At 43.3% G+C, this 14,331-nt stretch overlaps 1 protein-coding gene across 14 annotated transcripts in view; it reads right to left on the bottom strand.

Annotated features, from left to right (window-relative positions):
- Nucleotides 1-14,331, bottom strand: part of DEPDC5 (DEP domain containing 5, GATOR1 subcomplex subunit) — a 41,155-nt gene that overhangs the window by 2,226 nt on the left and 24,598 nt on the right. For 5 of the 14 annotated variants that reach the window (XM_032128466.1, XM_032128465.1, XM_032128467.1 and 2 more), the window contains 10 exons: nt 14,103-14,211; nt 11,297-11,359; nt 9,585-9,736; nt 8,740-8,817; nt 8,171-8,303; nt 7,246-7,354; nt 6,745-6,969; nt 2,715-2,884; nt 1,587-1,758; nt 493-553 (listed from right to left, as the gene is read on the bottom strand). In XM_032128466.1, the coding sequence (XP_031984357.1) occupies nt 493-553; nt 1,587-1,758; nt 2,715-2,884; nt 6,745-6,969; nt 7,246-7,354; nt 8,171-8,303; nt 8,740-8,817; nt 9,585-9,736; nt 11,297-11,359; nt 14,103-14,211 (1,272 nt within the window). Of the gene's footprint in view, nt 1-492; nt 554-1,586; nt 1,759-2,714; nt 4,049-6,727; nt 6,970-7,245; nt 7,355-8,170; nt 8,304-8,739; nt 8,818-9,584; nt 9,737-11,296; nt 11,360-11,554; nt 11,722-14,102; nt 14,212-14,331 lie in introns of those variants that run through there. The other 9 variants (XM_032128469.1, XM_032128472.1, XM_032128474.1 and 6 more) reach the window with 6 other exon arrangements.

The following is a 14,331-nucleotide window of genomic DNA, read 5'->3' as shown; positions in this document are numbered from 1 at the left end:
ACTCAAAGGGATAAGGCTAGATAGTATCCAAAGTTTCCAACAATTCCTTCTTAAACTGGGCCCAACCTCCTCTGTACAGGTCCCACCCCAGTCTCCTGCCTATTATCAATCGTAGGGTGTCATCCAGTTCAAGAGTGTGCTAAATACACAAGAAGGAAATAACTGCCCCTTCTCAGGAAGAATCTATTCACACTCTTTCTGCTTCTAACTTAGAATAATGGGCATTTTCCAAAGGCAAGGCTCTCCTTAGGAGGAGAGTATGGTTCCTAAGGAGTGATGGGCTGAAACACTACACAGCTGCACTTTGCAGCCACAGAACCACCTCCAGTCATGCAGGCTGTATTTTAGTCTAACAGTCTGTAAGCAGACTTCAGAGAGGCAGACAGCACAGAACCCAAGTGACTCAGGAGTGACTGATCAGCACAGGCCTTCATCCCACATTATCCAGGGAGACAGGAACTGTTTGGTCACTCCACTCCACTGCAGACATACCTGTGTGCTATTGCTTCCTGGAGCAGATGCATTCGGTCCCAGTATGTTTCTGGTTCAAAGCCTGAAACAAACAAAAAGGTAACAATTATCTAATAAAGCTTTATTACCTCCCTTTTCAAGACTTCAGTTTTTCTCAGGAGGCTTCTGTGCACTCTTTTTTTTTCCCTAGCCATTTCTTTCAGTCACATTTTTTCCTGTCAGCTGTCTCTTAGAGATGTGTCTTGTACACTCCAGTAGCAGACTCATCCCTGAATTTATTATTTGTGTCTCTTGAGATGAAGGAGAGGAACATAAAGGGGGTGTGGGAGAGGGCAAGGAAGAAGAGTGGGCTGCTGAGTATCACAAGAGTGCTCTGAAAATACTTAATTCAGTCAGTGGGGCTATGGTGACCTCACAGCATATGGATTTGTCACATTCATTTTACAGTTACACCTGGACACTGAGTCAATGGTTAATGAAAATACCATATTTACTATTTTAAAACAGAGCCTTTTGCTAATTGTCCCTTCTCATGATGCAATTTTGCCCTTCTCTTCATGGGGACAGTTCTCCAATCTTTGGGCTTCCACCTGAGATTTACCACAACTCACTGGAAAGGGCAAGGTCACATTGCAGAAAAGGAGATTGCAGTTTCTCGTGCTTAATCTCATGTGCAAACACTGTAACCATTAAAGTAACCATGGCAACAACAAAAAAAGGATGGCAGTGGTGAAAGCCCAGTCTTAGGGAGGGGGAAAATAAACAAATGGAGGATACAAATGCAGAGCAGCTGTGGGTCTATGAGCAAAACAGACACAAGAGTCTATATCAAACACACCAGCTACTTGCTATGGGTTCTTGTAAGGGTGTGCAGGTTAAGGATCACAGGTGAGACCACCTTTCCTGTGTGTTAGTGCTTCCGGCTGCCCACCCCACCCCACACACAATCAGCCTGCCAGCACAGCTTCCCTCCAGCACCTCCTTCCCGAGGAGGCTGCTGACCTGTAAAAACAGCTCCTTCAGTCCCCTAAAGCTGGCTTGTAAATGAGCTTCTTTACGCCAGCTACATGCCAGCAGTGACCTGTTTGCACAAAGTATCAAAGTGCATTTCTTACCATCAAACAAATGCTCACTCCCCTCCTTCAGCAAGCAGCTCACATTGAGTGGGATGAACAACTGAGCTCGAAGTGGGTCCCCGTACAAGTAACTGGGCAAAGCAAAGGGGCCTTCCAGGACTGGGACCAGCAGGAACCCACAGGAGGTGGCTTTCCGATGCCAACCCTGAACCTGAGAAGAAATTCAAACAATGAATCATAGCACATATGCCAACTGACGAAGGGCACTTACGTGCCTAAGAGCAACTCATTCCCCAAGAATAGATCAGACATGCTCAATTCTCCAAAGGCTCAGCTTGCTCTGCATGGCAAGCACACCAACGTCCTTGCAAGCAAAGCAGTACAAGCACAAGACATCAGGATTTCCTTTTCTGAAGTGCCCCATCAATCAGAAAGCACTTTAAAATAGGACATTTTTCAGGAACTGATTCAGCCTACTTATCACCAGTGGCTTCTGCTTTACTGGAACAGTGCAATCGATTTTAAATAAAAGCTAAACCAACTACCTAGTGCTGTCCAGCTGGGTGGGGTAAAACCTGGTGTTAAATAATTTGAGTTTTACAGAAGCTACACCAGGGAAAACCAAAAATCTAAAAATCAAATCTAAAAAATTAATCTAAAAATTAAAAAGTGACATGTTTTCAATTCAAAAATGTCTTCAGTAAGTTGGAAAAAACCCTAAAACATTGCTGAACAGGAAGAACACATTGCCTGGAAAAGCTCTGTTATGAAAGCAATTCCACTGAGATTTAAAGTTTTAAGGTTTGGGGATAGAAGGAATGTAATGAGAAACAGATTTTTTTCCAAAGACCTGGCTCAGGGCTTAAAATTTGCCTAAAGGGGACTTAAATTTATCACCTTGACCTGTACTGATCTCTGCATTCTGTGCATAAAACCCACTAAAAGCAGAACACTCTCCTGCAGACAGAATGACTATAGATGGTGTGATAAATGCTGACCAGATGCAGCAACACTAACAACCACCAGGAAAATTACTTATGGAAATAAGGGCAGATGCAAGCCACTGTCTCTCTCCCTAATACTTCCTAATACAATGTCCCCAGTTGTCCAAGGGATACAGAGGCCAGACAGGCATTTCTGTGGCTGTCCAGAACACCAGGATCTCACCATCTCAAAAAGAACAGCTGCAGTCACTGCCATCCAGTGTAACTTGATTTCAAAGGCAGCATTGAGGGAGAAATTGCCATGGTAATAACAACTGCACCACTCCAGCCGGTCCGTGCGGTTGTTCACATCCACGTCCAGCGTCACCGTGCGCTGCTCGGGCACTGTGGCAGCTGTGCAGCCAAGGGACAGGGGTGTTTAGAAGAGGCATTAAAGAGAAGATGGGAGACAGGATGAAGAGAACAGAAGAACCAAGATAAGCCATTTGAAATTAATTTGTTCTCCCATTCCTCCCCAGATATTTTTGGGCTAGCAGAATAGTCCCAGAATGCCGCTCATCCAGGTCACAAAAGACAAAAATCCTGAAGTATTTCTCATGTCAGGGGTATGTGCTACAGAATCACCTCCCCAAGCAGTCAAAAGACATTTCAGCTGCAATAAGGAGAGAGAACCAAGAGTCCAGCAGTTAATCAACAGGCAACTGGTGCCATAATTAAGCATGGCTAGATAACACCAGCTTCTTCATGCCCAAAACATTCCAAATATTTCTATATGCCTCCACCAGAAATCACAACAGGGTGCTGTTACACAGGGCAGGAGCATTCCAGGACTTTCCACAGCTAAAGGACATTAGAAGTTAAACTTCCTGTTTCTTTAATCCCGTATCAATATCCCACATTACCGCATCGTTAAAAGTGCACATCCAACACTTTCCGTAAAAGCACGAAGAGTCAGCCAAGACATGCAGCAGCATTCTGACCACTGCAATACCTCCTAGTGCTTTGCAATAAGTGCTGGGATAGTGCCCAAGATCCAGCTCCCTTTGTGCCCCACACCCCAGCATCCTGGTGACAGAAACCCTCCCAGGTATCAGGCAAGAGAGGAAGAGAAGCACAGCAGTGGAAGTGACCTGGCTGGTGTCACACAGAGGACTGCAAGGCCAGGGACAGAACCCAGATCTCCTGACTTGGAGACCAAAGTCCTGCTATGAAACACATCATCACTTTCAACTTTTCTTTAGACAAATACATAATTTAACATTTCTGTAATGTTAAAAATTGACATAAAACAATGGGCTGCAAGGCTTCTATGGGAAAACTGCCTTTTTTATTATTGCATGCATGAGGCATGGGTGTTGTTATTTCTTGCTGACGTAAATGTGCACCCCTTTATAGGGTCAGCTTTTAACTCATCTTATAATTTGATGGCTTGATGGTTTTTAAAAAAAAAATTTGAAATCTTTCCTCGAGGTAGATGGAAAGTTCCCACCTTCACTTCTAATGCAAGTTAGCTGGAGGCATTTTCAAGGCTGTAAGGAAATCCTTTATATGCTATTACTGCAGCGCAGAACATGAAAAAAAAAAAAACCACAACAAAAATGAAAGAACATCACCCAGTTTTGTTTCATAAATAAGACACATTTTTGTCTTTGGGAGATTTGTCATCTGCAGTTTCTGAGTTGATCTGGTAGTCAGACAGACCAACACGTGTTGTTGAAAAAGAGTTTCTTTTTCTGGCTCTTTTGGGATATTGTGAATACAATGTTTGTGGTCAGGAGGTTACGGTGCCAAATTTGTAACAAAGTGTGTTGGAAAACAGCATCCTGGAAGCTGTGAAACCAAAGCAGCTCAGTCAGGTAGGTGTCGGTCATTAGCCAAGAGGTCAGTAATAACACGACAGCCCAGTGTGCCCAAACTAGAACACTGTGAAGAATGAGCTCCCTGAGACTGTTCCTTTTCCCAGAGAGTGCAGACTCCCTGCTAGGGCTGGACTGTCTCTCTCTACCTTGTCTGCAGCTACAGCTTGCAGGCAAAGCCAGAGGAACACAGTCCAACCAGGTGAGCTAATCAAAAATACATTAAACACTGAAGAGAAATGTCCACGTGTCTGAATTCAGAAGCTTCTGATTAAAACCAACTTGTTTTAATAGAATAAACTCTGGCTTCCATAGGTCAGACTTTAAGAGGACTCACCTGCTTCCCAATTGTCTTGTACTATTGAGTATTTAACTAATGATTTGCTGAACAAATCGGAGAGGAGCAGGCAGGTTATTCTCCAGTCACAGACTCCACTACATATATGACTACAATTGCTAGTGCATGCATTGCTATAAATCAAAGGGACAAGATTAGCTGTGTCACAGGTCAGACTTCCACTGGGAAGGGGGACAGTCACTGGGCAAGTGATTGGGGAATTGGGAGGGATAAAGATTTGAGAGATACACGGAGCTTGTTCCAGAGCTCCCAATACTTGCATGCAATTTTATGTCACAGCCTGACATTTAGGGAAGGTGGGGAGGGGAAGAAATAAAAACCACAACCAAATCAAGACCAAGAGAGGAACAAATGAAGTCACGTGGACCAGGGGTCATCTGGGTTTAGTAAAGCTCTTTGCCTCAGATGAACGGCTCAAGTTTTTTTTTTTTTTGAATACTGTTTAGAAGAGGGACAGCACAGAAACATCATTTAAATCAGTTCCTTTGCAGGAAAAACCTTCCACACCCAATTTTTCTACAAGAAACTGTAATTCCTGGAAAATCCAGACTGCACGAGAGTCTGGAATCTGAAAGCATTTATCACTCATTCAAGGGCTGCAAATTAGTTAAAGAGTAAAATGGACATAATCCCAACTGAAAAGAAAAAGGAGAGCTACTCAGGTGTGTAATACTCCACACGCTGCAGGAATACACTGCTTTCCTGGCTGGTGTTAAATGCAAGGTGAGGGGGACACTGAGGCACACTTCTACTCATCCCCATGGGTGCAGGCCATCAGTCTTCTCACCTCACAACAGAGCACAGACAGAGGAACGTGAACTGGTTTTCTCAGGCTAAATATTGCCTAACAGATCAAACCACGAACAGGATCTGGCCCAAGTGCCTCCAGCCTCCACAATACTTTCATGCCAGCCTACGTTCAGGCTTCGGCTCTGGCCAGCCACTGAGCTAATGAGGTTGGATACCAGCCAAGGCAACAGATTTATCATGTGACAGGGAAAATAACCGGCATATGTTGGCTTCAGGGAATTAACCATTAGTTCAGACTTCCTATCCTTAATGTTTGAAATGAACCATTTCTGATGCTGTTCCGCTTCAAACAAGGCTCTCAGAAATATGCAAGTAGTACTGTGACTTCAGGTTTAAGAGATACTACACCAGCAGTAAGGCACTTCTCTTCAGAAGATCAAATATACACAACAGGAGAACAGCAAAATTTTTCATTTTATCCTTCATTGCTAGGCCTTTAACAGATGCATCTAAATAAACCTGAAGTTGCAGTTCCATAGCAATGATTTTTCTCTTAAACAAGGAAAGAGGAACAAAAGCAAGTGACTCAGGCTGGCCTAGAAATACAACAAGAAGCTGACAAAGCAACAGGGTCAGTCATGCAGCCAGTGTGTTTCACGGGCTGTTAGAGGCAGTCAGTGTTATTCTCCACACGTTAGAGAACATTAGATACTAATGGTATCCCGCCTAGCAGCAAGATCTTCCTACTGCTTCCATACCACAGGGATCATCTGCAGCTGGGCTTCACAGACTCACTAATGTACAGAGCCTGGTTCAGATTAGTTAAAAAGCCTCCAGCACATCACAGAAAACTTCTAACACATCTGAACCTCACTGTGGCTTTTGCCCCTAGGAAGCAATTAGACATGTAATTTTAAGAACAGTTTGGTTGCTTTGCTGTTCTCACAACTTATCTCTCTATACTCCTTACAAGTTGTGAAGAGTCTCTCTGTGCCTGCAAGGAGACAAAGTATCTTCCTCCCTAAATTCTAGAGGTTCAGGAAGAAGGAATATTTTAAGAAATATTTTTTATTGTATTCCAGTACTCTGAAGTAAAAGTTACCTGCCCAGCCAGTGAAACACACCTCCAGCATATGAGAATGAATCCACGTGCAAGACACTGTAAGGCCAGCATGAAATTTGCAGCTCTATTGCTGGTCCACGTGAGATCATACCCTTGGCTGGCTGCTCTTCCCCTTTCAAACTATTCCCTTGAACTTCCCCAGCTGTCACCTGTGCTGTGCATCTACCTAAGAGTGCAGCTGCCTGGCTCCGTCCTCCGAAACTGCGGCTAAAGGAACTGTGCCTACTTGCATAGGAGGCTGGGCGGCTGGGCAGCCAGGGCAGGAAGAACGCCGGGATTTCTGAGTGCAGGAGCTCTTCTGCCACAAAGGCCACCTCAAACCATTTCCTCTGGAAGGTGGAGAAGTCATCCATGGCAGCCGTGTGCCACATGGCAGGCTGCTGCAGCCCCACTGCACAAGGGAAAGGGCAATTCCAGTTAGAAACAAGTGCTCAAGACTCAGAGAGAAAAGTAGTTCTTGATGAAAAAGAGGCAGGATAAAAATTACTTTATGTTTTCTGCAATTCTTTTTTTTTTTTTTTTTAATTAAAAAGGCCGAATTTCTCAGACTCTCTTGAGATCAGTGTTTTTGGTTGCTCCCAAAATGCATTCCTGCTGCAGCACCCCTAAGAATCAGGAACAGCCTAGTAATTATGCAAAGGGAAAATCTTGTAATAACAATGCTGACCTCGGTCTGGTTCTTTGTCCACAACAATCTTGTAAAAATAAAAGCCATAAATAAAGGTTCGTAAAGCTTCTCCAGATGCATGGACAATAAGCTGCTCTTCTAGCATTTTCTGAACAAGAAAAGAGAGAACAGAGCAAACATGATAAAAAAGAAATCACACTTCCAGTTACATAAAAAGGTTTTTAGAGAACATCTTTTTCTTGACATCTTTTTGTCCAGGTATGTGCCTAACAAGAATACCAGCAAAGTTATCTCGATACTCAGTAAACGTAACAATTTCTTATCTCCCTGAGAGATTGTGTTTGACCTTTCCACAGATGTCTGTCTTCCTCCCATACCCTGCTCTGGTTTTATAAATGGATTTATAGAAGGTAAGAGTTTGGAAACATTCTAAGTTTTCTGTTAATTGATATGAGATCCCAGCAGAGTAATGGACTCCAGAACATTTCCAACTTTCTGCCCCTGACATAGTTCAATATAGAAAAATCCCTTGATGAATACAAGCAGTGTTCCTCCATAAAGTGTGTCTGCTTCAGCAACCATAACAGAAAGGTCATATGCTGGTTTTAGTACCACTTCATTAACTAATTACTAGAAAGGAAAACCAAATCACTGCCTAGTGCCTCAATTCCAATACAAGGCAGAGTACTCGGTAAGTACCAGCTAATTGGAGGCTATAAACAGAACCATCATCATGTAAGCAGAAAAAAATACATATTACTACTGAAGAATATGTTGCTGTTTTGTGATAGGGAATCCAAAAAATGCCATCATTACCTCATATTCTGTTGAGCTTTCAATATTCATCCATAAGAGGATTTTAATAAGTAACAGAAATTATTGCTACGCTTTGCTCTAAAACTTTGCATTCTTCACAGAGTGAGGCATTTCTGGCCCTCCACATGCCCCTGGATAGTTTCCTTACCTGCATTATGTCAATGGCCATGGACTGGGTTTGCACCCCTTCCACATTATTCACCAGCCAGTGCACAACTTCTGCACTGATGAAGCAGTACGGGGAGAGCCCCTTCTGTTCAGAGAGCAGCTGGATCCCTGTGCTGAATCACAGCAAGTCACACGTGTTAACGCAGGCTGATTGAGAGCTCTTTTAAGTAACAAAGACAAAAATCACTGCTGGGTGAAAGAAAAAAAGCGGGGGGGAGGATAAAATACAGGACAAGAAATGCATAAGGCCCCTGGAGTGATGTATCATTGGCTTTTGGTAACAAGATGAAGAGTTGTCATTGACAGCACTTTAGTGACTTACTGGGAATTCTTGATTTGACAAGGTTCTGGGACTCTAATAATTGAAGTCTTTGCTCATACCTCAATTTCTATACAATTCCTTATTGGAGAGTCTGGAACTGAATCACAAAAGGAAGTTTAAAACTCTTCAACAGCTGACATGAGGCTCTCCTTTGAGTGACTCCACTTCTCATGTCCTCTTACAAAACATCTCATCAAATGTTAAGCACATTTATATTAAAAACTTACGTGGGGTGTTTCATGGCTTCAAGAATCTCTACCAAAGTGGAGGAGGAAGTCAGAGCACTTGTTGAACACTGCTGAGAGCTGGACAGTAAACGCAAGCACGTTCAAAAATCAAGGAAGCTGCCAGATTTGTTCAAATATGTACATTTAGGAAAACTGGTCTCTCTTCTCAAGAATGACTTTGCCACATTTATTTCCTTTTTCATCTCAAGAAGGACATCTAAAAGTATCAGATGTGCACTTCCCCCCTGAGGTCACCAGGACATTGCTATATGGACCCAATGCACACTGTGTCACATACAGCTGTACTCAGGAGCAACTGAGAGCAAACATTTTGAAGTTGGCTAATTTTTTTTTTTACTCTAATATACAACCACAGGAAACAGGTGCTAATAAAGTTTATTTTCAATATTGCTTCCTTCCCGGTGTCTCACTTCCAGGTTAGAACCTCTTGGATTTCATCAACCTACTTGATCCAAGTAGACCTGCAGGGCCACCCCCCCCTTGCCAAAACAGACTGAAGATGTCAATTTAAAGCCTGGTTTCCTACTAGCAGATTTCAGAAATGGTATTTCTTCATTTCTTCAGGAATGAAGCCCTTCTTGTGGTGGAGAAATCAGGCCTTGTGTTCATTTAATTCTGGAAAACTGGGTTGCAGGGCTTATTTTACTACCACTCTCTCTGCACATGGAAATGCTGCAGTACGCTCTTGTGACAAGTGCCTGCTCGTGCCGACAGGCACAGCACAGCCTGTTCCCAGGTTCCTGTTTAAGTGCCCATTCCCTGACACCAGAAAGGGGCTGTAACTGAACAGCTCTGCAGTACAGCTACTGCTGTGCCTTTCCTACCTGCCCTCTGCAGCACCAGCTGTGTTGTATCCCAGGTCTGCAACATTCTGGGTGCTTCCCAGGGCCTGGGTGCTGCCCCTGTCAGGGACCTGCCCCATGGTTATCAACATGTTGCCATCTGAGGTTGCAGGAACTGATTGATCGATAGAGACCTGTGAGGAGTAAATACAGCAACATCTCTATGAAATGCATAATGTAATCCATTTCCCATCTTCTCCCCTCCCTACATGATCCGTGTCTCACCCCAAGTTAGTCAGCAACAAGCAATACTCTAAGGAAGCACAAGCATATGCAGAAGGGATAAATTCAGTCTTATTTTGTCATCACTACAGAGCTCCTGACAAACAACAAATTCAGACCCAAATAAAGACGAGGATCACCAACCTAGCAACAACTGTGTTGAGAGAACTACTGGCAAACCAGCAACACCAGTCCAAGCCTGACATTTTCAACCCAAGTGAATAATTATGATTATAGGCACACAATAGACAGAACAGGACACTTAATCACCATGGTAAGCATTTAGCAAATATAGTTTCAAGTCTAACTCTCAAAAATATGCAAATGTATCACATGAATTCAAGTTTCATAATGCTCAAAAAAATCAGCTCATCTTCCCTCCTTTCTCAGGGCAGTATGAGAAGGCTGGTTGGCACCCACCCACACCTGTCACCAAGACAACAGGAACACTTTCCTCCTGCAGGAACACTCACACTATTCTAATGGTAGACTGAATAGTTCACAAAATTAACATAAAATCATTTCAGAAAGAGCATGAATGCTGAAGGATTCAGCTAAGTACAGGCTGTAATTGCCATCTGTCATTAACACGTATGGTTTAGTAAAGGCACATTATATAAAAGCTGGAGAGGTGGGGGAGAGAACACGAATGGCAGAGTAACTCTAACTCAAGCTGGTGTAAATATGGGGGCTGCTCTGCAGTGATGAATCCACAGCACATACACAGCTAGAAATCACAAAGCTGGTAGCTTGACTTAGGTCTGAGAGCCAAGAGTCCTTTATTTATGCCATTTCTCACATCCCAAAAATCTCTAATGGCAGATGTCCCTTTTTGGGCAGCCAAAACCAGCAGATGCTCCAGGGTCAACTCTACAGTGCCCACAGCCAGCAAAAGCCACTCTCCCTCCTCAGGGCTCACTTCAACTGGCAGCATTTTCTATGGGCACACTGTATTACTGCTAATTCCTAACTGGTGTTAAGTGGACTAACAACTTCGGTCACAATGACTCTTTTAAACCAAGATGATACTAATATTCTCAGCCTCAGTTGTTTAGGAGTCCAAGTACACAATTTGATTTGGATATCTCCAGAGTCACCTGTCAATCAAATACCACAGAAGAAATTTAGCCAAGAATCAGACAAGTGAGCTGTTGCCATTTTGTTCAGTGAGGGAAGATGGAAAACAAGCACTTACTGAAAAACAAAAAGAGCAGCTTTAGTAGTTTACAACACAGTACTGCAAAGGACAGTGAGACAGGGCACATGAACATCCAAAATGCAGCACAAGCACTGAATGGTGGAAAAAAAATGATTGCATCTGCCCCTTTGTCCTGTCAATGCTGTGCATCCCACTCTCAATGAGAGCATGTGGAAACTAATACAGGTTCCCAGCGTGGCAAGCTCAGGACACAAATGCTGTCCATCACCTCAATCCAAAAGCCAGAGATGACAACAACCCATTCAAAACTAACCTGTGAGTAGAAGGCTGAAGCTGTGCGTGGGCTGCGAACAAAATCCATAAAGAAGCCCCCATCCTGAAGGCATCAGAGGAAGTAGGCCCATTAATGGCAACAGCAACAGGAACAAGGAGTTGAAGAAAAGCAAATACAAGGTTGTGCAAGTATGAAATGACCACAGATAAAGTATGAGGAGAATGCAAATCCCAGACCCAGAAGGTCAGATGCAGCAGAATGCACAGCATCAGGAATTACTCACACACATATCCTTACTTTCTCTCTCTCTAACAAGACATTGCTCTTCCTTGGCACAGATGCTTTCCCAAAATTTTTAAACCCACATTGATCAGAAGCCAATTGAAACTGCAGCTTTCCCTCCATACTTCAAAGGAGAAAGTCTTGAGCTCTGAAGTATGGGGGCTTCCATCCCAAATAGAAAACTGAAATACAGAAACCACAGGTGTAATGACAAATATCCAGAGAAGGACAGGGGTTTTCTTCTAATCTGTTAGACATTCAAATGTTAAAGAGGGAGAGGCAAAGGAGCTCTTTTCAGGAAGTGCACTCTTCCTCTTAAATGCAGGTCTGGTACGGTGCAAAGGAAAGGGAAGAAAAACTCTTCACAAAGATCCTTCCAACACTGCGTTTAATACTTCATGCAAAATTAAAGAGATACTGCCTGTGCTATGTTCCTGCCTACTTACAAACCCCAGTGAATTTATCCCCAGCTGCTACTCAAAGACGCGTCAAGATTTTCTTATCATATAAGACAATGCAGTGGAAGTCATCTAGATTTTCATTCCTTATTTGCAATTCCTTATTCTGTTCCCTCAGCAAAATATTTTTGTCGTGGCTGCAGTTAAGATGCTGCTTACCTTGGTATGTACATATAAAACATTTTCTGGAAAGAATCAATGCCAGGGTTACGTGACTGGCAATTTACACATAGCAGAGGCAGAGCCAAGCACCCCGGATCCATGAGGGCAAAGACTTTCCAAAGAGATCATGGATCAAGCAAACTCACGGGGTTAAAACCACACTGTGTTGCCCAGTAACTGGCTAAAGTGACTTGTCAATTCTACTCTGAAATGAAGTAAAGTGAAGCCAATGGCTCAGTTTTGGTCTGGAGTAACTCCAGCACTGAGGAGCATGCTAGAAAAGCACTTGCTCCCTTGGCTGCTGGCAGAGCTCACAGCTGTGACAATTTGTCAGTTCTCTGGCTTCAAGTGTGTGGAAAGTCAGACTTCCCTGTGCTGGGGAGCCCTGCAGGGGCTGTGACACGAGGCACACACTTGCTGCTGTTCCCAAGTGAGCACAATGCTGCCTGTCCACTGACATCTTTCCAACAGGCATGAGCCATCAATTAGGAGATTCCAACTGCTTATGTCCCAGTCTCTGTGTGTAAATATTTACAGGAGTGTTTACTGCTGCAGCATGAAAGGCCTTCAGTTGATAACACACTCTTCCAGAGTCTCTAGTCAGCCTTCCAGAGAGGCTTTTGAACATTACTTTCAACATTACTCAAGATGGCATTTTCTGGTAGCACAAAGTCTGCCAATTTGGTCCCAGCACACCCCTATGCCACTGCTAGGGAAGCCCACTCTGCCTTTTTCCCCCTTTGCCACACAGAAGAACTGGACACAACATTCTTTCCTCCTGCATTTCACACGGAATTTTTATCAGTTTTACTGGTAGAAAGGGACATTTAAGATTTCTGTATTTAAAGAGGGAAGCTGATTTTTCAAAATGGTATTAGAGGAGAATGCAAAGCCTGAATTATGATATGGAAGTTTGCAAACACACCTCAAGTCAGTTTGAGCACCTACTGTTTCCAGGTCTAGCACATCCTGCTCCAGATTCTCATCTGTGTTCTCCAAACACTAACACTATGAGTAAGTGTCTAGTACAGATCACAGTTACTCTATCACTTCAACTTTCAATATCTGGGTCTCCAGGATAACACAATACTTGCTCCTGGTGGTGGCACAAAACAGTGGACATAGAAACATTAGATGCTAAGAGAAAAATGCTGCAAGAAGTGGTTGATAGTGGTGAATCTGAGAACTTTTTCTTTTCAGTATTTGAACTGTTGAGCCCAAAGACAGGTCATATTTAAATCCTCTATTTTTATTCAGTTCCTTGTTACTTCTGTTGGAAGACCTTCATGCCAGAACACAGAAAAATAATCGAATATTTCTGGCTGGACTTGGAGGCAGAGTTCCTGCTCTCCTGGCTCTCACAGGACAGTTGACAGAAAGGCTGAGGGATAGCACAGTCTTTTCTTTAAGTGTCTGAAGAGAGCTCCAGGAAGACCACTTTCTCCAGCCTGGAGTCCAGCCAGTGAAGGAATAACATCTAAATCACTTCTCAGGAACACATCCCCTCCTCTAAACGGAGGCAAAAGACTCAAGTTCCTGCTGTTAAAATTCCACTCAGTGTTCACACAGTCACAATCTAGAGGCTGATTTTCTCTCCAAGACAGCCTGCACACAGATCCAGGCAGCACTGTACTGCTACATCTGACAGTCAAGCCATGACTGAAATGAAATGTGCTACCAGCAAAGGAACTGCACTAATTAGCAAACAGCACTTAGATCAGCAAAACACTGAAATGGCATCCCAGGGATTCCATATCATTGTCACACTTCCAGAATTTAATTCCTCTGCCCTTGCACACAAAGGCCAGTACAGGATCAGCTCTTACTGGATTAGAGAGTAAGATGTGGTATGAGGTAGCCAAGTGCTCAGAGAAATAATCTTTGGTTATTGGAAGAATTTTTATGTAGAAATAGCAGCTAAAGAAAGACTAGGAAGTCTTTACCTTCCGAGGGCTGTCCATATAGGTGGGTGTGATAGCAATGTTCCCACTCTCCGAAGGCTGCCCAGAGCTCTTCCCAGAAAGCATTGCTGCTTGCTGCTCCCCCAGTGTCCTAAAAAAAAAAAAAAAAAAAGGAAGGAATACAGAGTTTATTCAAACATACTTTGTGTCAGCTTCCCCCCCAAAGGCAACTGTTGCAGAGGGGTACTGCTGTATATTCATATATTTGCTT

Source organism: Corvus moneduloides, chromosome 18 (assembly GCF_009650955.1).
Source record: "Corvus moneduloides isolate bCorMon1 chromosome 18, bCorMon1.pri, whole genome shotgun sequence".
NCBI classification, from domain to species: Eukaryota; Metazoa; Chordata; class Aves; order Passeriformes; family Corvidae; genus Corvus; species Corvus moneduloides.
Note: the sequence above shows the minus strand (reverse complement) of the source record. Positions and strands in the feature narration are given on the sequence as shown.